This window comes from Rhinopithecus roxellana, chromosome 15 (assembly GCF_007565055.1).
Source record: "Rhinopithecus roxellana isolate Shanxi Qingling chromosome 15, ASM756505v1, whole genome shotgun sequence".
Classification (NCBI taxonomy): Eukaryota; Metazoa; Chordata; class Mammalia; order Primates; family Cercopithecidae; genus Rhinopithecus; species Rhinopithecus roxellana.
The window spans coordinates 68,166,630-68,194,117 of NC_044563.1; the positions used below are offsets into that span (position 1 = coordinate 68,166,630).

At 37.6% G+C, this 27,488-nt stretch overlaps 1 protein-coding gene and 1 non-coding gene across 4 annotated transcripts in view; both read left to right on the forward strand.

Moving 5' to 3' along the window:
• The window catches only part of ARHGAP32 (Rho GTPase activating protein 32), a 229,638-nt gene that overhangs the window by 195,207 nt on the left and 6,943 nt on the right, over positions 1-27,488 (forward strand). For all 3 annotated transcript variants that reach the window (XM_030918530.1, XM_030918531.1, XM_030918532.1), the window contains 10 exons: positions 10,122-10,224; positions 11,571-11,715; positions 12,159-12,241; positions 15,937-16,044; positions 16,619-16,764; positions 17,532-17,727; positions 19,357-19,502; positions 21,581-21,652; positions 24,473-25,351; positions 26,046-27,091. In XM_030918530.1, coding sequence (XP_030774390.1) covers positions 10,122-10,224; positions 11,571-11,715; positions 12,159-12,241; positions 15,937-16,044; positions 16,619-16,764; positions 17,532-17,727; positions 19,357-19,502; positions 21,581-21,652; positions 24,473-25,351; positions 26,046-27,091 — 2,924 coding nt within the window. The remainder of the gene's footprint in view (positions 1-10,121; positions 10,225-11,570; positions 11,716-12,158; positions 12,242-15,936; positions 16,045-16,618; positions 16,765-17,531; positions 17,728-19,356; positions 19,503-21,580; positions 21,653-24,472; positions 25,352-26,045; positions 27,092-27,488) is intronic.
• LOC115893719 lies at positions 4,615-4,718 on the forward strand. The gene has a single exon (XR_004053780.1). It is a non-coding gene; the product is annotated as a U6 spliceosomal RNA (small nuclear RNA).

Consider the following 27,488-nt stretch of genomic DNA (forward strand, 5'->3'; position numbering starts at 1 on the left):
TTTGCCACCCACATTTTATCCTAAAATATTTATCTAATTCTTCTTATGGAAAAAAAGCTGTCATGGTTTTGAGACATAAAATGCCAAAATCAATCTTCCAATTTTTTTGTTTTTAAAGAGACAGGGCCTTGCTTTGTCGCCCAAGCTGGAGTGCAGTGGCATGATCGTAGCTGACTGCAGCCTTGAATTCCTGGGCTCAGGCAGTCCTCCCAGAGTAACTGGGACTACAGGCATGTGCCAGTACACCTGGCTCATTTTTATTTTTCATTTTATTTTTTGTAGAGAATCTGTATTTTATTTTTTGTAGGAATCTATATTCCTTTCTTTATAAATTATGAATCAAGAATTTAGTTGTTAGATGGTGGGATGGATAGGAGGGAAAGAAAAATAGGAGTTTTCCTTTTATATTTTAAAATAGCACTTTCCTCTAGCATCTCCTTCAGAAATGCTAGAAGATGAAGGTAGGATCTACCTATGATGTTGTTAAACACCAGAAATAGGTGATTGTGAAATTCCAAATTAGTATGGGAAATACCCATTGTGCCTTTTGAGAAGACCATTAGTGAAAAACAATGGTAAAGTAATACTAATAATACTGAGTTGATAGTATCAAGTTCAAGTGAAAGTCTTACTTGTTGTTAAAAGAATATCAATGGACTTAGGAATTTAATGCAAACTGTACCGTGTTTCTTGAGAGAGTAGACAAAATGTTATTTCAAACAGATGTTATTTCCAAATTAATACCAACTTAATGCAGATCCCTAAAAAACAAAAACAAAAACAAAAAAACCCCTGAGGATTACTTTTGCAGCTAAATGCACATGGAAAACTCAACCAGTGACAATGTCAAAGAAAAAAATCAGTGATAGGATGGGAGTTTTACTAGTTTTACTATATATTAAAACAATATTCAAAACTAGAAAAGCAGAGTTTTCACTGTGTGCGGTAGCGCACGCCTGCAATCCCAGCACTTTGGGAGTCTGAGGCAGGCAGATAGCTTGAGCCTAGGAGTTCGAGATCAGCCTACACAACATGGCAAGACCTGGTCTCTACCAGAAATACAAAAACTAGCCAGCGCAGTAGTATGCAGCTGTAATCCGAGTTACTTGAGAGGCTGAGGTGGAAAAATCACCTGAGATTGGGAGGCAGGGGTTGCAGTAAGCTGATTTCACGCCACTGCACTCCAGCCTGGGTGACAAGAGCAAGACCTTGTCTCAAAAAAAAAAAAATTTTTTTAAAGGCAGAGTTTTGTGCAGAGAATGAAATGTGAGTGAAACAGCTTAGAGTGTTCGGAAATAGTTGTTACTATACATAAGAATCCATTATGACAAAAGTATGGTTTTAGAACCATGTCACATGGAAGAGCTATTTATAATACATATTGAGATAATTAAATAGCAGTTTTGAAAAAAATTCACACTTCATCATCCTGAAAATAAACTTCAAAAGTATAAGTTAACCATTTTAAACTTATAAAATTGCCAATGTGAACTGATTTTGTTTTGAGATAAAATAAATAGCTTTCTCAAATTTAAATAAAAAACATAAAGAGATGCTTAAATATATATATATATATATATATATATACACTTTTCATATAATGAAAAATAACAATGTAGAGGGAGAGGTACCATAGACCAGGAAATATAATCATTTTTTGAATATGATGAAATGCTACTATTATAGTGTATGAGGATATCATTTCAGATTTTTTAGAAGATTAAAGTTCCTGAGTAAAAGAATGGAGAAAAGATACAAACATTACACAGAAAAATGTTTATCCTATTTGTAATCATGGAAATATATCTTTAGGCAATTTTGAAATACCATTTTACTTTGGTAAATATTAAAATAACAAAGCTATTTTTCTAAATTATGATATCCAGTGCCATAAATATAGCAGTGATTTTTACCAGTAGGTTTAGAATCGTTGTTTTCAGGAAGTTCTGAGTTAGCACTACCTTTTTGGAAAACATTTGACATTTCATAGCAAGACACTTTACAGTGTTCCTTTCATCTAAGGAATCCATCCTTAGGGACTTATCTTAATGTTATAATTAAATAGAAATAAAAATGTTCATCATAGCATAATGTATGAGAACAAAGAAAATGAAATACCCAACTTTGGGAGAATGTTCTTTTTTGAAATGGAGTTTCACTCTGTCATCCAGACTGGAATGCAGTGGCACAATCTCAGCTCACTGCAACCTCTTCCTCCTGGGCATAAGCTGTCCTCCTGCCTCAGCTTCCTGAATAGCTGGGACTATAGGCATGCACCACCACACCCAGCTAATTTTTGTATTTTTTTTGTAGAGGTGGGATTTTGCCATGTTGGCCAGGCTGATCTCGAACTCCTGGACTCAAGCGACCCACCCACCTTGGCCTCCCAAAATGCTGGGATTACAAGCATGAGCCACCAGACCCATACAGGGGAATGTTCTATAAATGCTGAAGCTATTAAAACTTTTAAGTTTGGGCTGGGTGAGATGGCTTATGCCTGTTATCCTAGTATTTTGGGAGGCCAAGTTAGGAGGATCGCTGGAGGCCGGGAGTTTACACCAGCCTGGGCAGCATAGCAAAACCCCATTTATACAGGAAAAAAAACCAAAACGAGCTGTGCATGGTGGCACACACCCGTACTCTTAGCTAGTTCAGAGGCTGAGGTCAGGGGATTGCTGGACCCCAGGAGTTGGAGACTACAGTAAGCTATCATCCTGCCACTGCACTCCAGCCTGGGCAACAGGGCAAAACCCTGTCTCTAAATAAATAAATCAAATAAGTTTGAATACAATGTAGGAACCTGAAAAATATTATCTATAAATAGTAGATACAACTTTTGAAAGTCTGGATACTTAGGTGATATGAAAAATGAATATAATTATAGTAAAGTATTAGAGAATATTGTTTAGATTTTTTTCTTAGTTGTCTTGCTTTTTCAATTAAAAAAATTAGAGGAATATTGGAAATGAATTTAATAATTCATTAATCCCTCTTTGCCAAGTTAAACTCAAATGACTAGAAAAAAATTAACTTGTGACATTAAAGTGTAATTGAAATTCAGTAAACCTTAGGAGCCAGAAACCTTGAAGACCAAGGTCAAATATATTATACTTGGCATATTAAAATAATTTCCTGTTTCATCAGGGTTGGTAATAAATGAATAAATATTCATAAGAAGGATATTCATTTGAATATTCAAATGAAGCCTAAATTAGCAGGAGAAGGGAAACCTTTGAAGTTTATTAACTAAAATTTTAATTAGGAAATAAAACTTTTAAAATAACCAAGTGATTTAGTAGTTTGTCTTTGATTTAATGAATATGTGAGGAATTTCAGTTTTTTCGGATTTTAAGACTTCATAGGGAGCTGGGTGTGGTGGCTCATGCCTGTAATCTTAGCTCTTTGGGAAGCCAAGATGGGAAGAGCACCTGAGCCTAGGAGTTTGAGACCAGCCTGGGAAACATGGCATGTTTAATGCCATGTAACATGTTAAACCTTGCTTAGATGTGATCGTTAATATGAAAAAGAGGCCTGGCGTGGTGGCTCACTCCTGTAATCCCAGCACTTTGGGAGGCCGAGACAGGCAGATCACCTGAGGTCAGGAGTTCAAGACCATCCTGGCCAATATGGTGAAATCCTGTCTCTACTAAAAATACAAAAATTGGCTGGGCGTGGTGGCATATGCCTGTAATCCTCGCTACTCAGGAGGCTGAGGCAGGAGAATTGCTTGAACCTGGGAGGTGGAGGTTGCAGTGAGCCAAGATCTCACCATCACGTCTGGGTGACAAGAGCAAGACTCCATCTCAAAAAAAAAGAAAAAGAAATTGAAAGAGAGTTTTCCAATTTGTCCTGCCATGCTCATTAGCTTTCAAATATCAATTCAATTTTAGTTGTACTTAGAAGTTTCAGTTATGTTTCCATTCTTCATAAGGTTGATAGGGGAGGACAGAGGCTATTATATCACTTCTTTCTGAAAAGTAGCAGGTTAAACTACAGTATTCATCTTTTGCCTAATTATGATAAAAGCTATTTCAGTGGAACAGTATCATTGATTTTTTTTTTGTAGAGACACTGTCTTTACAAAAAAATTTTTTAAATTAGCTGAGCATGGTGGCACGTGCCTGTGGTTCCAGCTACTTGAGAGGTTGAGGTGGGAGGATCTCGTGAGCCCAGGAGGTCCAGGATGCAGTGAGCCATGATCACACCATGGCACTCCAGCCTAGGCAACAGAATGAGACCCTATCTCAAAAAAAAAAAAAAAAAAAAGACTTCATATGTATTGTCACATGGCCTATAACCACAGTTATACCATATGTGTGTATATATTTACACATACATATATAGAGAGAGGGAGAAACTATTTTAAAGTCTAAAACAATTAGAATTGAATGTGTATTTTAAACTCTAAAATAATTAGAATAAAATGAAGAAAAAATGATTATATACATAATTGTGAGGAGAGATGAGACACATACAGTGTATATAATATTGATATGTATCATATAATTGTCTTTCTCAAAGTTTAGACTTTAACATAGTGGCTTTACCCTAAACAAAATTAACCTTGCACTAGATTTTTCTGAGAAGGAAGCTCATATCAAAATTACATTTTATGTGCTTGCTTCGACAGCACATATACTAAAATTTGAAGAATACAGAGATAAGCGTGACCCCTGCACAAAAATGACACACAAATTCGTGAAGCATTCCATATAAAATAAAAATTGTTTAAAAATTATGTTTTGGTAAGTGGTTAATTCTCTGAATATTTCCTAGTGAAAAATCAGCTGTGTAGAGAGATTATCCTATTATACTTTCTGAACTTCTGAGTACCTCTCTGTTGGAGCAAGTGACAAACTTGACCTGTGTCTTCTGTTCAAAGTGTTGTAAGAAGTCACATAGGAACCTGACAAGCCATTGCCTTTTTATTCTTTTATGTGTGGTCCCTGGTGCTCAATCAGGATTCAGGATAATCATACAGAGTTTTAGCTATCACAAAGCAGTGTTTATAATTGAGTTTATTAAACATTATGTCACAGTTATTTGTGGAACTGATTGTTTAAAAATCTGCCCACACAAAAAAGAAATTAAGTAAAAATCTGCGTACATAGTACCTGTTTTGAGCATAGATTATACGAATATGTCATTTACTTTGGCATCCTTTTGTTTTATTTTGTTTTGTTTTGTTTTGTCATGGAGTCTCACTCTGTCGCCCAGGCTGGAGTGCAGTGGCACAATCTCGGCTCACTGCAACCTCTGCCTCCCAGGTTCAAGCGATTCTCCTGCCTCAGCCTCCTGAGTAGCTGGGATTACAAGCGCCCACCACCATGCCTAGCTAAATTTTTTTTTTTTTTTTCTGTATTTTTTGGTAGAGACAGGGTTTCACCATATTGGCCAGGCTGGTCTTGAACTCCTGACCTCAGGTGATCCACCTGTCTCAGCCCCCAAAGTGCTGGGATTACAGGCATGAGCCCCTGCCCCCAGCCTACTTTGGCATCCCTAACTATAGCTTTAAAATGTTTTCGTTGTTGTTGTTGTTGTGACGTTAATGTCTTTTTCTGGTATCATTGATCTTTTTTCATAAGACTTAGTATTTTTTTTTTTTTTTTTTTTTTTTTTGCTGTACATATTTAAAACTGAATTTCGTTAAAAATTTGAATTGAGATCACTAAAACAAAATAGTGAGAGGTTTATATAAAACTAGGTGAAATTATGTTTGGTACAAAATATTACAAATATTTTGAAACCCTCGGAGAGGACTCTCTGTTGCCTGAACATATTTCTGTGTTGTAGTATATGCACAAAATTTTAGATCAGAGAACCGTAGGAAAAGGCAAGGCCCAAATAACCCCAGAAATTAATCCTTTAGGTAGTCGTATTAGGTAGAATCATGATACACATTCTAATAAGTAACACTGTACTCGTGTCCCTTTAGCCTGGAAACCACTTCCCTGAAACTGAAACTGAGTTTTTTCATCTGTATCTGTAATGCTTTCATGATGCCTGGAAAATAGAAGAGATTTAATAAATACATGATTGATGAGTGAGTGAGCAAGTGGATGAATGAAGCGAAAAGAGCCGAAACGAAACCAAAACTGTCAAGAAAAAAAAAATCAAAGATCAATTCTTGTCATACTTATTTCTTACTTCTTTTAGCTATATTCTAGTTTTAAGGATCATCGATTTTAATTTAAATATATACTTCTTATTCTGTTGTCATATGATGATATTTTTAAAACTAAGAATGTAAAATCAAAGTAAATCAGAAGTGTATTATGTGGAGAATGTGGGAATGATTCTGAAAATCGTACCGTCTTTTGGAGGAAGCATTTTGGAGGTTTCTAATGTTATATTTTGACTGGGTTATTATTTGGTGTGCATTTGACTGATTTGTTAGATGGTTTGGGGGTAGCTAGCAAAGTGCCTTTTTTAAAAACTAGGATTTTTTTTTACAGAACATCATATATTGGATTCTTATACTGCTTTCCTACACTTTCGTACAAAAATAAAACAGATGTTTTCTCCTTTTTTCTTCAGACATTGTTTTTCAGTTTCTGCTCTCCTTTCTTCAAGATTCAAGTTTATGCTTTTCTTTCATTTTGCCACCCATTTATATTAAATGACTCATTTGTCTCCCTTAAGCTTATAAGTAATAGTTACGTAATTTTGTTTATTAAGCTCATTATGTGATTGTTGTGTAGACATTCAGTCCTTCTACTCAGGGAACACAAAATGTAAGAAAACGATTCAGATGCTTGCTATGAAGTATTACGAGTGTAGATACTTGGTCATATTATCAGGAAAAGACCTCTAATGCTCCATATTTTCAATATTTTCCTACTTATTTGGAAGAATAAACAGATATGAATCTAATAACTTATAAATATACATATCCAATGAAAATTACCAATGCTTTTTTTTAAATAAATGGTAGCTTATTTTTATGAAAAATTTATGTGTGCTGGGAGAGCCTGATAATATGGAAATAAAATACTGTGCTCTGAAGGGTTTTTCTCGAAGACAAACCTTCTGTGTACCTGGGTGAATTAGCATGCTAATTTGGAGCATATGTGATGAGAAGCATCTTCTCAGTGCTTTACAGGAAAGAATTTTAACTATTTTCCTAAGAATGATGTTAATTATCCCAGTAATCTCTAAATATACCCTTTGAAGCAGGTGACTGAAATTTTCTAGCCCCAAATCTTATTATTCCACTTCCAGTTTTTAAAATTGAAACCTAAGACACCAAGGTTATCATTGGTGGGACAATGTTAGAAATAGAACCCAAGCTTTTATAAAGATACTATATATTTTGCATATCATTTCGACACAAAGGTTGCTTCTAATGTCAATTAAATCCACAAGAAGTACCCAGCAATTCTACCTGCCCTTCATCTTTACTACATAAACATAACCTTTTCTTGTTACTGAAAGTCTTGAATATTTTTAGAGGCAGAAAGCATATAGTTGAAAATGTATTCATATGAACAAGTTCCATATGAAAACTAAGGTTCCTTCCCAGCTAACTTGACCAGATAATGACTATTTCAGGCTCTCGGGGCACTGGTAAATTAATTCACTTGCTAATTTTACACATTGTGTCAGGACAGTGTTCCTGAGTTTTAAATATACAAAGATGAATGATGCATGGTTTTGCTCCTGAAGAACCTGCAGTCAGAAAAGGGTAATAATTGTATAAACAAATAAATGATAATTTGAAATATTGTTGTATGAGCATATGGAACACAGTGCTCAGCCACGTCTACTGGTGGATATTCAGTAAAGGCTCGCTTAAAAGTGAGAGTTTAGGCCCAGCGTGGTGGCTCACACCTGTAATCCCAGTACTTTGGGAGTCCAAGGCGGGCGGATCACGAGGTCAGGAGATCGAGACCATTCTGGCTCACACGGTGAAACCCAGTCTCTACTAAAAAATACAAAAAAAAATTAACCGGGTGTGGTGGCGGGCACCTGTAGTCCCCAGCTACTCGGGAGGCTGAGGTAGGAGAATGTCGTGAACCCGGGAGGTGGAGCTTGCAGTGAGCCGAGATCGTGCCACTGCACTCCAGCCTGGGGGACAGAGCGAGACTCCGTCTCAAAAAATAAAAATAAAGAGTGATAGTTTAGCTGGATTTTGAACAATAGACAAGAATTTTCTGTATGAAGAGGGTTATGGGAGAGAGTCCAGCTAGAGGAAATTGTTTTGTGAAGAAGTCATAGGATGATTGGTTTGTATGGCAAAAGGTAACACTTCACTTGGCCTAGAGTTGTACACCATGGAATACTATGCAGCTATAAAAAAGGATGAGTTCATGTCCTTTGCAGGGACATGGGTGAAGCTGGAAGCCATCATTCTCAGCAAACTATCACAAGAACAGAAAACCAAACACCACATCTTCTCACTCATAAGTGGAAGTTGAACAATGAGAACACATGGACATAGGGAGGGGAACATCACACGCCGGGGCCTGTCACGGGGTGGGGGGGCCAGGGGGGGTGGGGGGCTAGGGGAGGGATAACATTAGGAGAAATACGCAACGTGGATGACAAGTTGATGGGTACAGCAAACCACCATGGCACGTGTATACTTATGTAAAAAAACTGCATGTTCTGCACATCTACCCCAGAACTTAAAGTATAATAAGAAAAAATACATATATAGTGTGTGTATATATATCTTATCTATATATCTATATAATAAAAAAGGGGTGTGTGTGTGTGTGTGTGTGTGTGTGTGTGTATAAAATAAAACAAAAGCATCAGCTCTGTACTTGGACTGCCTGAGTTGGAATCTCTCACTTCTGCCACTGTTTCCTGCCTGCCCTTGGGTAAAACTTACTCTAAGATAAATTTTCTTCTCTGTAAAAATGAGAATATGATAGTACTTTCCTTGTAGGATTTCTCTGAAAATCAGAGAGTATCCATTGTAAAGTTCTTAGCATGGCATATATTTAGTACTTAATACTATCAGCTGCTGGTTTTTGTTTTCTGATTTATTTTTTAATCAAAGATAAGGAGGTTAAGTTTTAAATGTTGTTATAGGATCTGACAGAATTTAAAGATGGACTCCAGGAAGGACAGCAAAAGTCAGGAAAACCAAGGAAAAGTTGGTTGTAATAATAAAGGAATGACAATATACTGTTAATGAAATACATTCACTAAAATTATCTAATTAAAATGTCTTATTTGTTTCATTTGCCACTCTGAATGTTTCATCTCTAGTATAGTAGCTCTTTGCAGACCAAATTTTCCAAGCATTTCTTTTCAAGAATTTTAACTAACCCTATCAAACGATCGTACTAAAGTCTGTATACTCATCAATCTGCATTGCAAAACAACTAACATTAAATTCTCAGCTATTATAAATGTTTGAATGGTTATAAAATTTTGTATCATATACTTTGAAAATTCTGTTCTATTCTGCATGCCCCATCGTAGCTGTCCAGTGTATATTCATGGAGCTAACCAGAGAGAGTGCCCTTTGTCATGAGCTGATAATATAAAGGCAAAATGTCAGTAAAGTTAATGTAAATATGGCCAGGAAGTTACAAGATTCCATCTATTTGAAATTGCCTTGGCCTTTGTATTATATTGGTGTTTTGTTTATTGAATAAAGTCAGAATTTGCATTAACTATGAAAATATAGAAGATACTTTTTTAGAAGCAAAACTTTGCAGCACTTACAAGCAATTATATTGTTGAGATTTAACTTTATATATTAATTTGCTGTATCTGAAAGTCAGCTGAACAGCTGTATTTCTTAAAAATCTGGCATGGTGTTAGGACTAAACAGTTCACTCTACTGTCATGTGTAACTGTAACATGATCTAAATGAGTCTACTGCAGAAGAGAGACTGTCCTAATAATGTATTAACTCTTTTACTCAGTTAAATATCATGACGTAGAACCAGTCTTGATTATTCAGGAATTAGTTATCTAGTTTAGGTGGGAAATTAAATAAATATACCCTCATCATTTTTTGTAGTGGATTAATTTTTGCCCCTTTTAACTTTAATTTACCAGTTTTATTTTGCCTTTGTGAACTAAGACTATCTTATTTTTTGGCGACTTTGGTTCCAGTGAATACTACCAATTTAATCTATTGCTTTAAAAATTCTCTTTAGTGCCCCAGGTTCTTCAAAGCTGCACAGCATTCATTGAGAGATATGGCATTGTGGATGGAATATATCGTCTTTCTGGTGTTGCCTCCAATATCCAGAGACTACGGTAAAATCTTACATGGCACTTTTTCACTCAACTAATTAAAATGAAAATATTTTAAAATGGATTCACTTACTTTGATAACCTATTTTCATTAAAGATAATTTAGATAAAATAGGAAACAATATCTGTGTTATTCTCTGTGTATACTTTTCTAAATGGCATTTTTTTCATCTAGTATCAGAGAACCATGCACCTTAATCTCTTCAGTACTTGCAGTTTGTCTCTTTATAATGTTTGAAGATTTTAGCAAATTAAGTTTGAACCAATGACAGCCATGAGAGATAAAATTTGCATTATAATAGAATTATTCTTTAGGTGTTAATTAAAATGTATGGGAATGGAACATTTTATAATCTCCTTTGACCCTGATTCTGTGTATATGTTCAAGTATGCATCTCTACATATTTCACGTCCTCCCCAAATCTTCTCTGAGACAAAAACAGTGACAAACTCTGTGCCAGCAATATTTTATTTTTGCTTAATCTCTTGGATTCTAGATTGTTCTTGATATGCCATTACCCTTTCTTTTTTACTGTAGTACATGGTAACTGCCATTATTCTGTAGAGATTTTAATATTTTAATGGATCACAGAACCCATCTCAGTTTTGGGGAATATATGGCTTGAAAAATACATAAATTAGTTCTTGTACTAAAGACAGTTTCAGTCTTCAGTTTAAGACAAAGTAAATCTTATATTCATATTGTACACACACATTAATCCTCTAGGTGGATGATAAGTGGTCTCATGCCTGTGGATTAGTATTAATTAACCTCCTGGAGAGTGAGCTTAATCTCCCTTAGTATTCTGTGTACAACTTTTATTTTACTCATTCTAATGATACACATTTTCCTGCCTATTAAAATTTGTTGTTAGCTAGGAATTGCTTTATGTTGTTTCTTTTTTTATCCTGCTTCAGGAAAGCATTTCTGTGTTGTACAATTTGTATCTGAGGAATTTCTGTTCATAAGTTTTCATGGATCCATTGCCATTCAATGCTCGTCTCTGGAATTGCCAAAATACTGGATATTCAAGGCATTAGCAATTAGGAGTCCTGTTTTCAGACTGTTGTACTATAAGAGCTGTTCATTCATATGTATCTCAGAGGCTATTGTTCATTTTAATATTAAAGCTGTGCCCTTAATTTCCACATGGAAAGACATCTGTCTTGTACTAAGACATCCAGTTATTGCTGAAGTCCAAACACAACTTAAATGAAATGTAATAAATGGAAGATGATTGCAACTCACTGAGATAGAGCTGAACACTTTTGGGGCTTATGCTTTCTGTTTTTAAGACACATATTTGCTCTCCTCAATCAAGCGATTTTCTTGTCCTCTTCTATATCAGCCATGAATTTGACTCTGAGCACGTCCCCGACCTGACGAAAGAACCGTATGTTCAAGACATCCATTCTGTGGGCTCCCTATGTAAGCTGTACTTCCGGGAACTCCCAAACCCTCTGCTTACCTACCAGCTGTATGAGAAATTTTCTGTGAGTACAGGCTACTTTTGAATCTAATTCTTTGTGGAACTTTACTGTGCGTTTGTTCAAAACACGTGACCATTGGTTTGGTCACATGTAAGAAATAGTTCTGTGACCGAAATGACTCCTTAAAAAAAAAGAAATATTGCCAGCTAGTCAGTGGTCTTTGCTGTTTTCACTTTGTCATTGTTGTGCTTTCTGACTTTGAGCTGCTAGTCTTGTCACCCTTAATACTGATTACCATCAAGCCTTTTAAAAATTAGTTTCGTAGACCTCAGTGTTCACACTGTGTGGAAACCGTTGACTTCCTTAATACAATGTTGTGTTTCCTCGCCATTTCGCATCCAAGAGCAAAGCAAGTTGATCTCAGAGTGAAAACTGAATTGTAAGTGAAGAACTTTCATTGTTACCAACAGAGCTCACTAGTTTATTTTGTACTGTAACTGTTCTAGGATGCAGTTTCAGCAGCAACAGACGAAGAAAGGCTGATAAAAATCCACGATGTCATCCAGCAGCTCCCCCCACCACACTACAGGTCAGCCACAGTGGGTGAATACCAGGCAGAGGTAGAAGTCAGTTGACCTGTAAACGTTTTTTTTTTTTTCCTTTGAATTTCTATTTAAACTTCCTTGGAGTTCTAATTAAACTTCCATTATATATACACACACACACACACACACACTAGATGTATGTGTACATATATATATATATGTTTATGTATAGATACTCATTTGTCCTTAGATCCCCAGGGCCTGGCACACTGCTTAGCATTCTATAAGTACTTAAAGGTTGAATGAATGAATGAATGGATGGACAAAAGGATGGCTGACTAAACTTGGGGGTTTTTTGTTTGTTTTAGTTTCTTCTTTGGTTTTATTGTTGTTGCTACTTTTTAAAACCTAATTTGATTTGTGTGTTAGTTTGGACTCTTGGAAATATTTGTGCTATGTCTGAGAAAGCCAGAATAAAATTGAAGGTTACTTTGCCAGTTAGAAAAAGAAAACAGTAGAAACTAGATTCTAGTGTGCAAAGAAACAAAAGATACATTTTAAAATTCCAGTTATTGACAGGAAATTAAATTCAGCAGATGTTCTAGTAATATGCAAATTAAGTAATTTATTTTTTTTTTTCAAAATGACATTGCTTATGTATATGTTTCAAAAATCAGTACTATAGGCCAGGTGCCGTGGCTCATACCTGTAATCCCAGCACTTTGGGAGGCCGAGGTGAGTGGATCACCTGAGGTGAGGAGTTCGAGACCAGCCTGGCCAACATGGAGAAACCCCATGTCTACTAAAAATACAAAATTAGCCGGGCATGGTAGCGTGTGCCTATAATCCCAATTACTTGGACGCTGAGGCAGGAGAATCACTTGAACTTGGGAAGTGGAGGCTGCAGTGAGCCGAGATCGTGCCACTGCACTCCAGCTGGACAACAAAGCGAGACTCCATTAAAAAAAAAAAAAAAATTCTAATTGTGGTTTCTGTTTAATGTTTATCACCTTTGCACCATCATAAATGTCAAAAAATCATGAATTGAACCGTTGTAAGTTGGAGACTATCTGTATACAGTCTTTCTAAAACATAAGGTACTTGAGGTCATGAATTCTGTCTTGTTTATCACTGTATTTCCAGAATAGAGTCTTGCAGATAGATGTTCAATAATATACACTGCATATATATTTTATATCTTCTGTACACTATTTTATAGCTTGACTATAGATACTTAAATGTATATATATCCTAATATCCTCTTTGCCTGTCTTCTAATATATATTATATTACTTACTATGCATATATGCCCTACCTGGATTTTATACCTTGTCTGCTATTAATGTGTACATGTATATCTCCTGCTTTATAATGTATACAATATATTGTGTAACTCTTTTCTTCACTATAACTTGTATGTGTGTGTATCTCCTACTTTATATATCTTTTGGTGGACTTTTTATCCAAAATTTTAACATCAACATTTCTGAATTCCTCAGATGTTCTTGAAAAGCGTAATTTTCAATCGTGTTCTCTCATTTGGATATGCCATATGTTTAACCTTTCACAATTTGCATATTTAATCTACGTATATGGTGGTATGGGGTCTTTCCTTTTTCCTTTTTTTGAGGCAGGGTTTCACTCTGTTACCCAGGCTGGAGTGCAGTGTCACAATCTTGGCTCCCTGCAACCTCTGCCTCCCAGGCTCAAGTGATTCTCCCACCTCAGCTCCCCAAGTAGCCAGCACCACTGGCACAAACCACCATGCCCAGCTAATTTTTTGTATTTTTGGTAGAGATGGGGTTTTGCCATGTTGCCTAGGCTGGTCTCAAACTCCTGAGCTCAGGCGATCCACCCACCTCAGCATCCCAAAGTGCTGGGATTACAGGTGTGAGCCACTGTGCCCGGCCTTCCTTTTCCGATTTTGAATATTACTATGAAGGCCATCCTTTTATGTGGAATCTAGATTATGTTTTTTATTACAGGATAATGACCTGGCAGTGAAATTCTGGAAATCTAAATTTTATTCTCAATATTAGACTACAGTATCCAAATTACATTCCAGGTTGCGAAGTTTTATGCAATTCGCAGTCTCATCTGCTGAATATAAAAGTGCTCATTTTGTGGAATCCTAAAATTCTACATTAACTTTTAAAAATGTCTTTATAATTAGATAGGCAAACCAATAGATGTCTTTGGTTTTTTAAATTTGCAATTCTTATAAAATACATTTCTGAAGTCCTTTAATCATTCCCTTCATTCACCTTCCTCGAGTAATAAAATTTTACATGGTTTTCTAAATACATTTCTCAAGCTTCTCACCTCTATGTCATACCCAGGCCAACCTCACTTTGGTTTATCTTTCCTTACTTAATTATATACAGGAGAGACAGAGAATTACCATTTTAACTGTAAAGCAACTACAGTGCCCTTCAATGTGCAGGCACTTTGGAACCACTCTGACCTTGATTTGAAATGCAGCACTACCACTGCTAGTCTGTGGAACCCCGGCAACCTTGACTTTGTCCTTGGTACAAGGGGAATGGTAATTCTGTGCTTGTTAGAGCTCTTACAAGAATTAAATGAGACTGCTGGTAAAAGCCTCTTGAACAATGCCTAATGCCGAGTCTAAGTGTTATATTCCTTTTCCTCTGAAATTCATGTTAGGTCCATCTCAATCTTTGTGGCTCATTGTAGACCACATTTTATCTTTTATTACTGTTTCATGTAATAAAGCCTTGTATTTCTGTCTCCCATTCATTGTCCCTTTTTGTGTGTGTGTGTGAGACAGGGTCTCACTCTGTCACCCAGGCTGGAGTGCAGTGGCATGATCACAGCTCACTGCAGCCTCAGCCTTCCTGGGCTGAAGCAATCCTCCTGCCTTAGCTTCCCGAGTAGCTGGCACTACAGGCATGCACCACCACACCGAGCTAATTGTTTTTATACTTTTTGTAGACGTGGGGTTTCACTGTGTTCCCCAGGCTGTTCTTGAACTCTCGAGTTCAAGTGATCTGTCTGCCTTAGCCTCCCAGACTGCTGAGATTACAGGCATGAGCCATCACACCTAGCCCATTGTCTTTAATAGTTTTACCCTGGGTACTGTTAGGTAGGACACTTTGAGACATGCTAGGTGATAGATAATACCTCTGTGTATGCATGCATGCACGCGCGCGAGCACACACATACATGCACACACACACTCGGCACTTACCTGGTTTAACTTACATTTAAGCTGCTCATGTTTTGTTCTCAGAAATACTCTTCCCTGTTGTTTAATCTCAATATATATGGAATTGTTTAAGTAAAGCAAATTTTAAGTAGTCAAGATAAACCAGAATATGAGTATTTGAATTAGGCTCTTTATTTCAAAAGCATATCCTTTGCTCAAATATTCTCCCCTTAATGCCTATTGGAATTGTTCTTTTAACTGCTTTTAGACTTTTGAGACATTACTGTTTTCTTCCATAGAAGTGTTGAAGTTCTTTCCTGTTAGTGTGTCTGCTGCAAGTAGAATGGCGTAACTTCAAAATGTTACTTGTTCCAGAAACTAGCTTTGGTGAAGGATTCACTTCTAATAAGCAATATTTCAACCTGTTAAGCAGGAAAAAAGTTTTCTTGGGTTTGTACAGTCCCTTTCTTCATTTTGCTATTGCAAACTTAAAAATTAATTAGTAGATTTTTATGTTCTAGACTGCTCCATCATGTTTCTTTCTGTTAATATGTTGTGTTTTATTTTCAGAACACTGGAGTTCCTGATGAGACATTTGTCTCTTCTGGCTGACTATTGTTCCATCACAAATATGCATGCCAAAAATCTAGCAATTGTTTGGGCTCCAAACCTGTTAAGGTAATTTGCATATCACTTATGACTTTTAGTACAACTAATCCTAAATAAAAGGCTGATTCATCAGTGTTCCTTAAGGAAATTTTTAAAAGATAAAACAAATCTGTTCTTTTTATTTGCGTCTCCCTAAAACAGGCAGCTGGGCCTTACCTCAGGGACAGTAAAAGTATGATTTCTGGGGGCTGGGCATGATGGCTAACGCCTGTAATCCCAGCACTTTGGGAGGCCGAGGCAGGCGGATCATGAGGTCAGGAGATCGAGACCATCCTGGCTAACACGGTGAAACCCCATCTCTACTAAAAATATAAAAAATTAGCCGAGCGTGGTGGCGGGCACCTGTAGTCCCAGCTACTTGGGAGGCTGAGGCAGGAGAATGGCGTGAACCTGGGAGGTGGAGCTTGCAGTGAGCCGAGATCGTGCCACTGCACTCCAGCCTGGGTGCCAGAGTGAGACTCGCTCTCAAAAAAAAGAAAAAAAGTATAATTTCTTCCTCTGTTTGTCTGTGATTTACACGTTTAAAAAGGCCCTTTACGAATGCTATCTTTACAACTCTGTGGTGAAAATGTTTACCTCACAGATCAAAACAGATAGAATCTGCCTGCTTCAGTGGAACAGCAGCTTTCATGGAAGTGAGAATTCAGTCTGTGGTTGTTGAGTTCATCCTGAATCACGTTGATGTGCTCTTCAGTGGCAAAATCAGCATGGTCATGCAAGAAGGGGCAGGTACGACTCAGATGGGTTCTTTCCCTACCAGGAGTGTGTGTCTGAACTTCTGAAGAAGTGGAAAACCACACATTTTTTATCGCAACAAAAAAAAACATGTCGCTGGTATAAGGCAGCTAATAATGTATGGCTGCTTACCAAAATGCACAATTTGACAGTTATTTTGTGTGTATATAGTGAATACTACATATTAGACCTATTTTGATCTAAGTTCATGACACATTAAAAAACTTGTCATTCGTTATTGATGTGTATTAAAGTATAAAATGGAACAGAAGAAGAAAAATTCCTTCCAAAACTAAAAATATCTGAGTGATTGATCACCTTTCCTCATATCTTTTAAGAAAGGAAAACAGTTATTAAAGTTTATATGTGTGTATGTCACTGGTATGTCATCTTCAGTTTTTTATTTAATATAAAGCTTTTCTCATCTTTTAAGAAAGGAAAACAGTTATTAAAGAGTTTTATATGTGTGTATGTGTATCACTGGTATGTCATCTTCAGTTTTTTATTTATATAAAGCTTTTCTCATATCTTTTAAGAAAGGAAAAGAGTTATTAAAGAGTTTTATATGCATGTATGTGTGCCTCTGGTATGTCATCTTCAGTTTTTCATTTAATATAAAGCACTATGGGTTTTGCCATTTAAAATACTTGAAGCAAATTTGAAACAGCAGATAGGCAGAGAGATGGAGAGATAGTTACTAACCAATTGAATCCACTCACACATAGTTGACTCTCTTCATCACCTTCCTTTTCTTTTTGAAGCTTCTCTATCAAGACCCAAGTCCCTCCTGGTGTCCTCTCCATCCACCAAACTGCTGACATTGGAAGAGGCCCAGGCACGAACACAAGCTCAGGTCAATTCTCCAATTGTGACGGAAAATAAATATATTGAAGTAGGAGAAGGACCTGCTGCACTTCAGGGGAAATTTCATACCATAATTGAGTTCCCACTTGAAAGGTAAAATTTGTTAAATCCTATTTTAGGATATGATTTTCATAGCTATGTCTTTTAGTTTGCTTTTAACTTTGTGTTTCAGTATTACTCTATCGAATTCTAGGCTAATCCCAGAGAAACCTGTTTATTCGAATATGGATGATACTTACCACTTCATGGGGAATGATACAAATGATTCTTGCTTTACAACATCATGTAATTTTATAAAAGAAGAACGTCAGTTGTATAGGGAAAACTGTTTGGAAAAATGGGGATATACTGTCACTATATAGGGTTGATTTTTCTCTCTGAACTATGTTGTTTATAAATTTGTTTAGAAATAAGCTGTGTTGAACAGTTTATTCAGAAAGTCAGGAATGGACAGTGACTTGTTTGACATTGGTTCCACATTAAGGTTAGAAGAGATCAATAGTGCGGTCTCCCAACCAACAGCATCAGCATCACCTGGTGATAATTATTAGAAGTGCACATTGTCCAGTCGTCCAGTCACACCCTAGACCCACTGAATCAGAAACCCTGGGCGTGGGACCCAGCAATTGGTCATTCGTCTAACTTTCCAGGTGATGCTGATGTCTGTTAGGACTTGAGAACCACTGCAGCAGTTCACTCTTTCAATGTCCCTTCCAGCTCTGAAATTCTGTTACTCTAAAGAAATGATAATAACATGGTTTCTGTATCTTCTTTACTAGGTTATAGTAGGAAGACTAATGTATGTAAAAGTTATTTTTGATGTCTCTGCTACTCCTTTGGCTATTACACATGAATGTAAGGATTTTGATTCTCTGGATTGGGTAGTACTAATATAACTTTAGAATTTGTTCTTCCCGTATTTTAGTATACTCCTCTAACTTCCTTTCACTTCCTGTGACTAAAAACACTCTGTCAACGAAAAGTCGGAACATACTCTTTTACTTTGTCATCCTGAGTTTGTCTTCAGTATCTTGATTTTGTATTCTAGTTCCATAATTTTTTCAAAGATTTCTTTATGGAGTAGTAGTTAAGAGAGGAGATATTGGGTTGTAGATAGGCCTGGGTTCCAATTCTGACTCCATCATTTAATAGTTTTATAATGTTAAGGAAGTTATTTGAACTTCTTGGTGTCATAATTTCCTTGGCTGCAAAATGAGAGTAATAGCACCTACCTCATGTGGTTATATCTGATTTAAAGGAGATATTACATATAAGGCAGGTAGCACAGTACCTGGCATTGGGTATATGTTTGTTATTACTCTTAATCCTTGTCTTATTTTTTTTGCCTTTATTCTCTACTCACACCTAAATCATTTTCTTTAACTCTGTATTATTTTTGAACACTTAATATTTCCTATTCCCAGATACATCTTATCCCCACTTATTTTGCAGTTTGTGAGGTTGGATCCAAATATGAAGACATGTATAAAAATGATCTTTGTGAAAATAGTTACTAATCTAAAATCCGCATGTTTAATATTCATTTTCTGCTTTGGCTGCACTGTGTAGAGTGTGCTGTCTGGAAGGTGGATGTTTGCTTACTATTTCACTTAGGCCTCTCCAGGCTGTTTGGTTCTTTCTGTCATGTGTTCATTTCTTTTCTATAAGAAAAGACAGACCCATGGCTATCTTAATATTGATTGATTATTTTCTCTTTCATAGAAAGAGGCCTCAAAATAAGATGAAAAAGTCTCCTGTGGGTAGCTGGCGTTCCTTTTTCAACTTGGGGAAATCATCATCTGTTTCTAAACGAAAGCTGCAGCGGAATGAGAGTGAGCCTTCAGAGATGAAAGCCATGGCTCTGAAAGGTGAATGCCTGGGAGATTCTCACTTCTGATGCTGTCATGATGGTCTTTGGTTGCTCTGGGCACATTCTTCACATATTGTTATGATCTGCTTCCGTAACATGTTCACAGCTGTGTCACACATATGGAGTGTCTTCTTTCACCAATTCTTTATTCCTAAACTGAAAAGTAATATTATATAAATGATATATAAATATGTAGAAGTATGCAATTTCTTTTCTTAAGGAAACTATATATATAGTGTTAATGTGATTAAATTCCCATATACCTTGTATATTGTTGTAAATAAATACTGCTATGGTATCTAAATTTATCGATCTGTATTTTTACAGATCTAAAAAAATTTCAAAACTGTGTTTCAACATACCTTTCAAGTTTATAACTCTTTTAGCTGAAGAAGGTATTATTTATTAGGAGTCTCATTAATAGAGTATTTTATTAGATCAAATAAATCTATTACTGTTGAAAAACTGCTCTTTTAAAAATAATTTAAAAGCCATGTTCTATTGATAGTAACAACTTCGGAATCTAGGAAGAATAGTAGTACTTTCTTCTTAGGTAGTGTTTGAAGTATAATGTTCAATTCATTTAATTCGTCATTCGGTTTGCAATCATGTAGAGCACGTGCTAACTATTTTGATAGCAGGCTCTGCAGATAGAAAATTAAGGTACCACCTCTGCTTTCCAGATCAAATTGGGAAGTCATACATGTAAGAAAGTAAATTTTAGCGCAGAATCATAGTTATTGAAATAGTGGTTTGGGCTAGGTACAATGGCTTACACTTACACTCCCAACATTTTGGGAGGCCAAGGCGGGAAGATTGCTTGAAGCCAGGAGTTCAAGACCAGCCTGGGCAACAAAGTGAGGCGTTGCATTACCAAAAAAAAAAAAAAGAAAAAGATAAATTGCAAATAAGCAAGGCTTGGTGGCACACACCTATAGTCTCAGCTACTCTAGAGGCTGAGGTAGGAGGATTGCTTGAGCCCAGGAGGTTGAGGCTGTGGTGAGCTATGGTTGTGCCATTGCACTCCAGCCTGGGCGACAAAGCGAGACATTGTCTCTTAAAAAATAAAAGAAATAGTTACATAAGATAGTTATAGTAGGAATTGTCAACTCTTGTAGACGAGGGGCTAGTGATTAGAAAATACAACCTTTGATATGGGTTGTCAAGGAGAAGTAGGGATTCACCTAACTGACAGGGGACTAAGAATGGTATTTCAAGAGATGGGAGCAGAGTGAAAAGAAGCCAGTTGAGGGCTGAATTTTGGAGAGAAACAATGTTTAAAGGTGAGAAAGGAAGAGTTGTCATGAGAGGAGAGTAAGAAGAAATGATTATAAAGGTAGGCAGAGAAAAAAAGATGCATGCTATCCTTAGCAGGGGAAGAAGGGGTTAAAAAGAAAGTGTTCATAGTGCTGCCAAGGGGTTAAAGAGGACGAAGATATTTAGCGAATAAGATTCACGTGTGTACGTAAAGTTACCTGTGTTCATATCCCAGAGTTCCCGTAATAAATTACCACAAGTCGAGTGGTAAAAAACACACAGATTTTTTTTTCCCTTGTGGCTCTGGAAGCTCAAAGTCTGAAATCAAGGTATCAGCAGGGCTGTGTTTGCTCCAAAGCCTCCAGGGAAACATCCTTCCTTGCCTTTCCTAGCTCCTGGTGGCTCCTGGCACTCCTTGACGTGTGGCAGCATCCCTCCAATCTCTGCCTCCATGTCCACATGGCTGTCTCTGTGTCTCTGTGTTTTCTTACAAGGACACCAGTCATTGGGTGTAAGCCCACTCTACATCCGGTATGATGTCATCTCAAGATACCATATTGGTCTTCAGGAAATGTGAAAGAAAGAAGCATCTTAGTTAATCTCTATGCTCAAATTCATAATCCTTTAGAAAAGAGATTTTTCACACGGGAAACCATTTAAGAACAGTATAACGCATTATATAATAGAATTCTAAATTGCTGTCAAAATGTACAGCTAATCACTCTCAAAAGTTTAAATGTATCAAGAAAAACACTGATCCCATTAACCACATATGTAACAAATAATAAATCTTCACACTATTTGTTTTTCATTCTTCAGGTGGCAGGGCAGAAGGAACCCTCCGTTCAGCTAAAAGTGAGGAGTCTCTTACGTCTCTCCATGCAGTTGATGGTAAGACTGAAAGCATCAGTCATTTTATTCTACAATGTATTGCATAAAAGAGTACTGCAATTGAGTTTATTTTCATATATCTGTGCTTAATAAGTAGGCTATTAATTCATTTCCTAGGAATACTAGTATCTATTTAGTATTATTCAGATTAAAATTCATTGATGCTTTCACATGGTAGCAGTCTTTAATCTTTTCATTTTTGGCATGATTGCTATTCAGTTTACATAAAAATAGCTGAAATATTTCAAGTTAACCTATTTATATTTATTAATGTCAAGTGAAAACTTGTGTTTTACTATTTCCTTTAGATTTTACAATGGGAGCATAATTTTATAAAGTGTATAATTAAGCAGTTTTGATATTTAGACCAGTAGTCTTTTGTCTTGCAAATGGCTTAACCTGGTCTTAAATTTCATAGATTGGATTGATTACATGTGGTCCTTATTTACAAGGATAATTAGTACTTGGAGAAGGCAACTTAAGATAAATCTTTGGCCAGATGTGATGGCTCACGCCTGTAATCCCAGTACTTTGGGAGGCCGAGATGGGTGGATCACCTGAGGTCAGAAGTTCCAAACCAGCCTGGCCAATGTGGCGAAACCCCATCTCTACTAAAAGTACAAAAGTTAGCTGGGCATGGTGGCAGGTGCCTGTAATCCCAGCTACTTGGGAGGCTTAGGCAGGAGAATCGCCTGAACCCAGGAGGTGGAGGTTGCAGTGAGTCTAGATTGCACCACTGCATTCTAGCCTGGGTGACAAGAGTGAAACTCTGTCTCAAAAAAAAAGAAAATCTTTTTAAAATAGGGACTAAAATTTCATGGTTAAGGGTGAAAAGAGGTTTGACTGCAGTGTAACTTAAAAAAGAAAACTAAAATTGTGCAAATAAGTTTATTTTCTCTCTTATTTAGCAAAAGTTAGATTATGGTTATATCTATGCACTAATTTTTAAAGAATTAAATGTCAATTTGGAAGAAGCTTTTTTTTTTTATAAAACTGTAATAGCATAATAGGACATTCTTCATTTATTTGAATTGAGTTTTGCCATTGCAGCAGAATTATAAAGAAAGTCCTTTTAAAAAAACTAACCAGCCGGGCACAGTGGCTCACGCCTGTAATCCCAGCACTTTGGGAGGCCGAGGTGGGCGGATCTTGAAGTCAAGAGATCGAGATCATCCTGGCCAACATGGTGAAACCCTGTCTCTACTGAAAGTACAAAAATTAGCTGGGCATGGTGGCGCTCGCCTGTAGTCCCAGCTACTCGGGAGGCTGAGGCAGGAGAATTGCTTGAACCCGGGAGGTGGAGGCTGCAGTGAGCCGAGATGGTGCCACTGCACTTCAGCCTGGCGACAGAACGAGACTCCGTCTGAAAAAAAAAAAAAAAACAGGAGCTACATTGATTTCCAAAGGGCTTTTCCTAATCCAATGATACTCAAGAACAAGTGAAATCTTGCTCTTTTGAAATATCCTGAAGTATCATCATCTTGGTCAGCTTTCTCATCTTCATTTAATAACTCTTCTAACTGCCAGATCCTCACTGACCAGTGGCTTTGCTTTTGATTCCAGAAGTTCTTCCCCATCACTTTATCCGAGTGGCTGACATCATATGAATTTTCCAAGATTTTCAATTACACTGGTCAAGATAACCTACAAAAACAATGCAGCAAGCTAGGTAGATACTAATCAGAAGATGTTTGTAAGGAATTAATTTTATGGGTAATCAGTACATTTGTGAATATATATATATATATATATATATATATATATATATATATATTAGACAGAGTCTTGCTTTGTCACCCAGGTTGTAGTGCAGTGGCACAATTTTGGCTCACTGCAACCTCCAACTCCTGGTTTAAGTGATTATCTTGCTCAGCCTCCTGAATAGCTGGGACTACAGGCATGCGCCACCATGCCCGGCTAACTTTTGTATTTTTAGTAGATACGGGGTTTCGCCATTTGGGCCAGGCTAGTCTCGAACTCCTGACCTCAGGTGATCTGCCTGCCTCAGCTTCCCAAAGTGCTGGGATTACAGGCATGAGCCACTGTGCCCGACCAATATATTTATATTTATTAAGATAGTTTCTGCCTCTTTAAATTACTTTTTAACTATGGCCATTAAAATAATCCTAATACAATAGTTTCTTTTTTACCAGTTTGATATTTAGCAACATCGTAAAATTATGTAATACTCTCTGCCACTCTTGATGACTCTGCTTGGGAAACTTAAAGCCTATTCTTAAGGAAAAAAAAAGTGAGGTTCTTGTTTAGTATCTGAAAGGAATTTTTTACTAAATATACGTAAATACTTTATGGGATTGTGAAGATTTTTTAATTGAGAAGTTCAATTTATTTGGAAATTTGAATATTATAAGGATGTTTCCCCACAAAAAAAAAAAATCCATTTTGCTATTATAGATTCGAAACGCCACTCAAAGTGATTAATTCCTCCTCATAAGTCATATGAGGGCCAGTGATAAAACAAGACACAAATGAAAAGCTTGCCCAAAGTCACACCAGGAATCAGTGTTGGATTAGTCATAGAATCCAAGCATTCTGAGTTATTTTTCCTATCCAGACCATGAAATACTGCATTCGCCCTCTGATTCTATCACGTGTTCACTATTTAGCATTTGATTGGGGAGTTCTCTTATCTCAAGTTTAAATGATCTGTGTGCACTGAAAGAATTTTCAGAAAGAAAATGAGAAGTAACACTTCCTTCACCTAGACCGTAAGTTACTGCTGTGCTGAGTAGGTTACTTACCACAGCATTGTGTATCTAGGATGTTCATACTTTGACATTGTTACTCATTTTTTCCCAGGTGATTCTAAGCTCTTCCGACCCAGAAGACCCAGATCTTCCAGTGACGCACTGTCTGCCTCTTTTAATGGAGAAATGCTGGGGAACCGCTGTAACTCCTATGATAATCTGCCTCATGACAATGAGAGTGAGGAGGAAGGAGGGCTGCTTCATATCCCAGCCCTTATGTCTCCTCATTCAGCTGAGGATGTTGACTTGAGCCCACCAGACATTGGAGTAGCCAGCCTGGATTTTGATCCAATGTCATTTCAATGTAGTCCTCCTAAGGCCGAATCAGAATGTCTGGAGAGTGGTGTTTCCTTTTTAGATTCACCAGGATACTCCAAGGATAAAACAAGTGCCAATAAAAAGGATGCAGAAACAGGTGGTAGCCAATGTCAGACTCCAGGAAGCACAGCAAGCTCTGAACCTGTCTCTCCTCTTCAGGAGAAACTGAGTCCATTCTTTACCCTGGACTTGAGCCCAACTGAAGAGAAATCATCTAAGCCATCCTCCTTTACAGAAAAGGTCGTCTATGCTTTCTCTCCAAAGATAGGACGGAAATTAAGCAAATCACCTTCTATGAACATATCTGAGCCAATTTCAGTGAGCCTACCACCACGGGTGTCGGAAGTCGTTGCTACAGTCTCAAATACCACAGCTCAGAATGCATCATCTTCAACCTGGGACAAATGCATTGAAGAAAGAGATGCCACAAATAGATCCCCCACCCAGATAGTAAAGATGAAAACAAATGAGACAGATGCCCAAGAAGGATGTGAATCTGAAGTCCAGCCCCTGGACCAGGTGGCTGCTGAAGAAGTAGAGTTACCAGGGAAAGAGGATCAGTCTCTCTCAAGCAGTCAGAGTAAGGCTGTAGCTTCTGGACAGACTCAGACAGGTACCGTTTGTTTTCCTCCATTCTTTCTTTAAGTTAAGAGGGATCTTCAATCCTGTGTGCCATCTGTGCCTTTTAGGAGAGAAATTTGTGCACAGCTAGCCTTTAATCAAAGAGAATGCTTTTCTGGGTGATGCTGATGGCTCAAAGCCCTAAATTAAAAGCAATCAAACAAAACTCCCCAAAAGGGAGGGCCAATGGTCCTGCTTCACATCTTCACAAAAGTCCCCTTACCTCTTTGGACAGTGAGAATTCGTGGATAATTTTTGCACAACTGCGTAGCTCTTGATTCTGTTTTCTCTTCTAATAAAATATCTTTATTGTAGCCTTCCAAGTTAACAAGCCAGCCTACACCATCAAATGTAAAAACTGTTCATAATAACAGTCTGCAAGCACTTGAAGCTTGTTTTCTAAGCAATCTTTTCTGAGCCAGGTGAGGGATCTACTTTTTTTCCCCCCATCTCTGTAGCAATTCAGGAAGAGATTGCGGTCTTTATACACTGTTTGTTTTAGTTTTCCTTCTGAACCCGATGTGTTTTCTACAGCATTTGCATGTGGGATAGAAGATCATGGATTGCCATTTTGAAATATGGAAGGCACCTATTTTTTAGTGATCACATGGGGAGTGTTTGGCTTTCCATTTAGGATAACGTAAGCTACCTTTTCACTCTCATTTTTTTTCCCAATTTCCCACTAGGAGCAGTTACCCATGACCCCCCTCAGGATTCCGTTCCTGTCAGTTCTGTCTCTCTTATCCCACCACCACCGCCTCCGAAAAATGTTGCCCGAATGTTGGCGCTAGCATTAGCTGAGTCCGCACAGCAAGCCTCAACTCAGTCATTGAAGAGACCAGGGACCTCTCAGGCTGGGTATACAAATTATGGAGACATAGCAGTGGCTGCAACTGAAGATAATCTGCCCAGTTCTTACTCAGCAGTTGCTCTAGATAAGGCCTATTTCCAAACCGATCGACCAGCAGAGCAGTTCCACCTCCAGAATAATGCACCAGGAAACTGTGACCATCCTCTACCAGAGACAACAGCTATTGGGGATCCTACCCATTCCAACACAACTGAGCCTGGGGAGCAATATCACCAAGTAGACTTAACAGGGAATCAGCCACATCAAACATATTTATCTGGGGACCCAGAAAAGGCCAGAATTACTTCAGTTCCCTTAGACTCAGAGAAGTCTGATGATCTTATAAGTTTCCCTGAAGACCAGTCTGGGAAGAGCAGTATGCCAGCTGTCTCCTTCTTGGATCAGGACCAGTCTCCACCCCGTTTCTACAGTGGAGATCAGCCTCCTTCTTATCTTGGTGCAAGTGTGGATAAACCCCATCACCCTTTAGAATTTGCAGACAAATCTCCCACTCCTCCTAATTTACCTAGGGATAAAATCTTCCTTCCTTCTGGGTCCCTTGCAGACAAATCACCCACACCTCCTAATTTACCTAGGAATAAAATCTATCCTCCTTCTGGGTCCCCCGAAGAGACTACCAGCACAGCCACCATTACATACATGACAACTTCTCCAGCAACAGCCCAAATGAACACCAAGGAAGCCAGCTGGGATGTGGCTGAACAACCCACCACTGCTGATGTTCCTGCTGCCACCCTTCAGCGCACGCACAGAACTAATCGTCCCCTTCCCCCTCCACCTTCCCAGAGATCTGCAGAGCAGCCACCAGTTGTGGGGCAGGTACAAGCAGCAACCAATATAGGATTAAATAATTCCCACAAGGTAAGAAGGGGAAGATGTCAGTGAGATGAAATATACTATTACCAAAGGTATGTCACTTTTCAGCAGGGTGTGTTGTTATCTTTGAGTCAGACACAACAATTGCTTTTAAGCCCTATGGCCGGTTTCCATGAAATAATTCCCATTTGAGGTTGGAGCCTGCCGTTACCTTGATGCTGGCTTTTCCCCAGGAAAGAGTAGCTCCTAGATGACTATAGCTTAACTATACCTGCTCCCTTTTCTTCTAAAGTGTCTTGGTACTTTATTCCTAGTAACACAAAGAGATCAGGATCAGATGAGACAAAGTGGGCTTTAAGGTTGTGGGTTTTTTTTTTTTTCCCAACTCCATCACTGACTCATTGTGACTTTGGGCAAGTCATTTACCTACCCTCTGCCAATT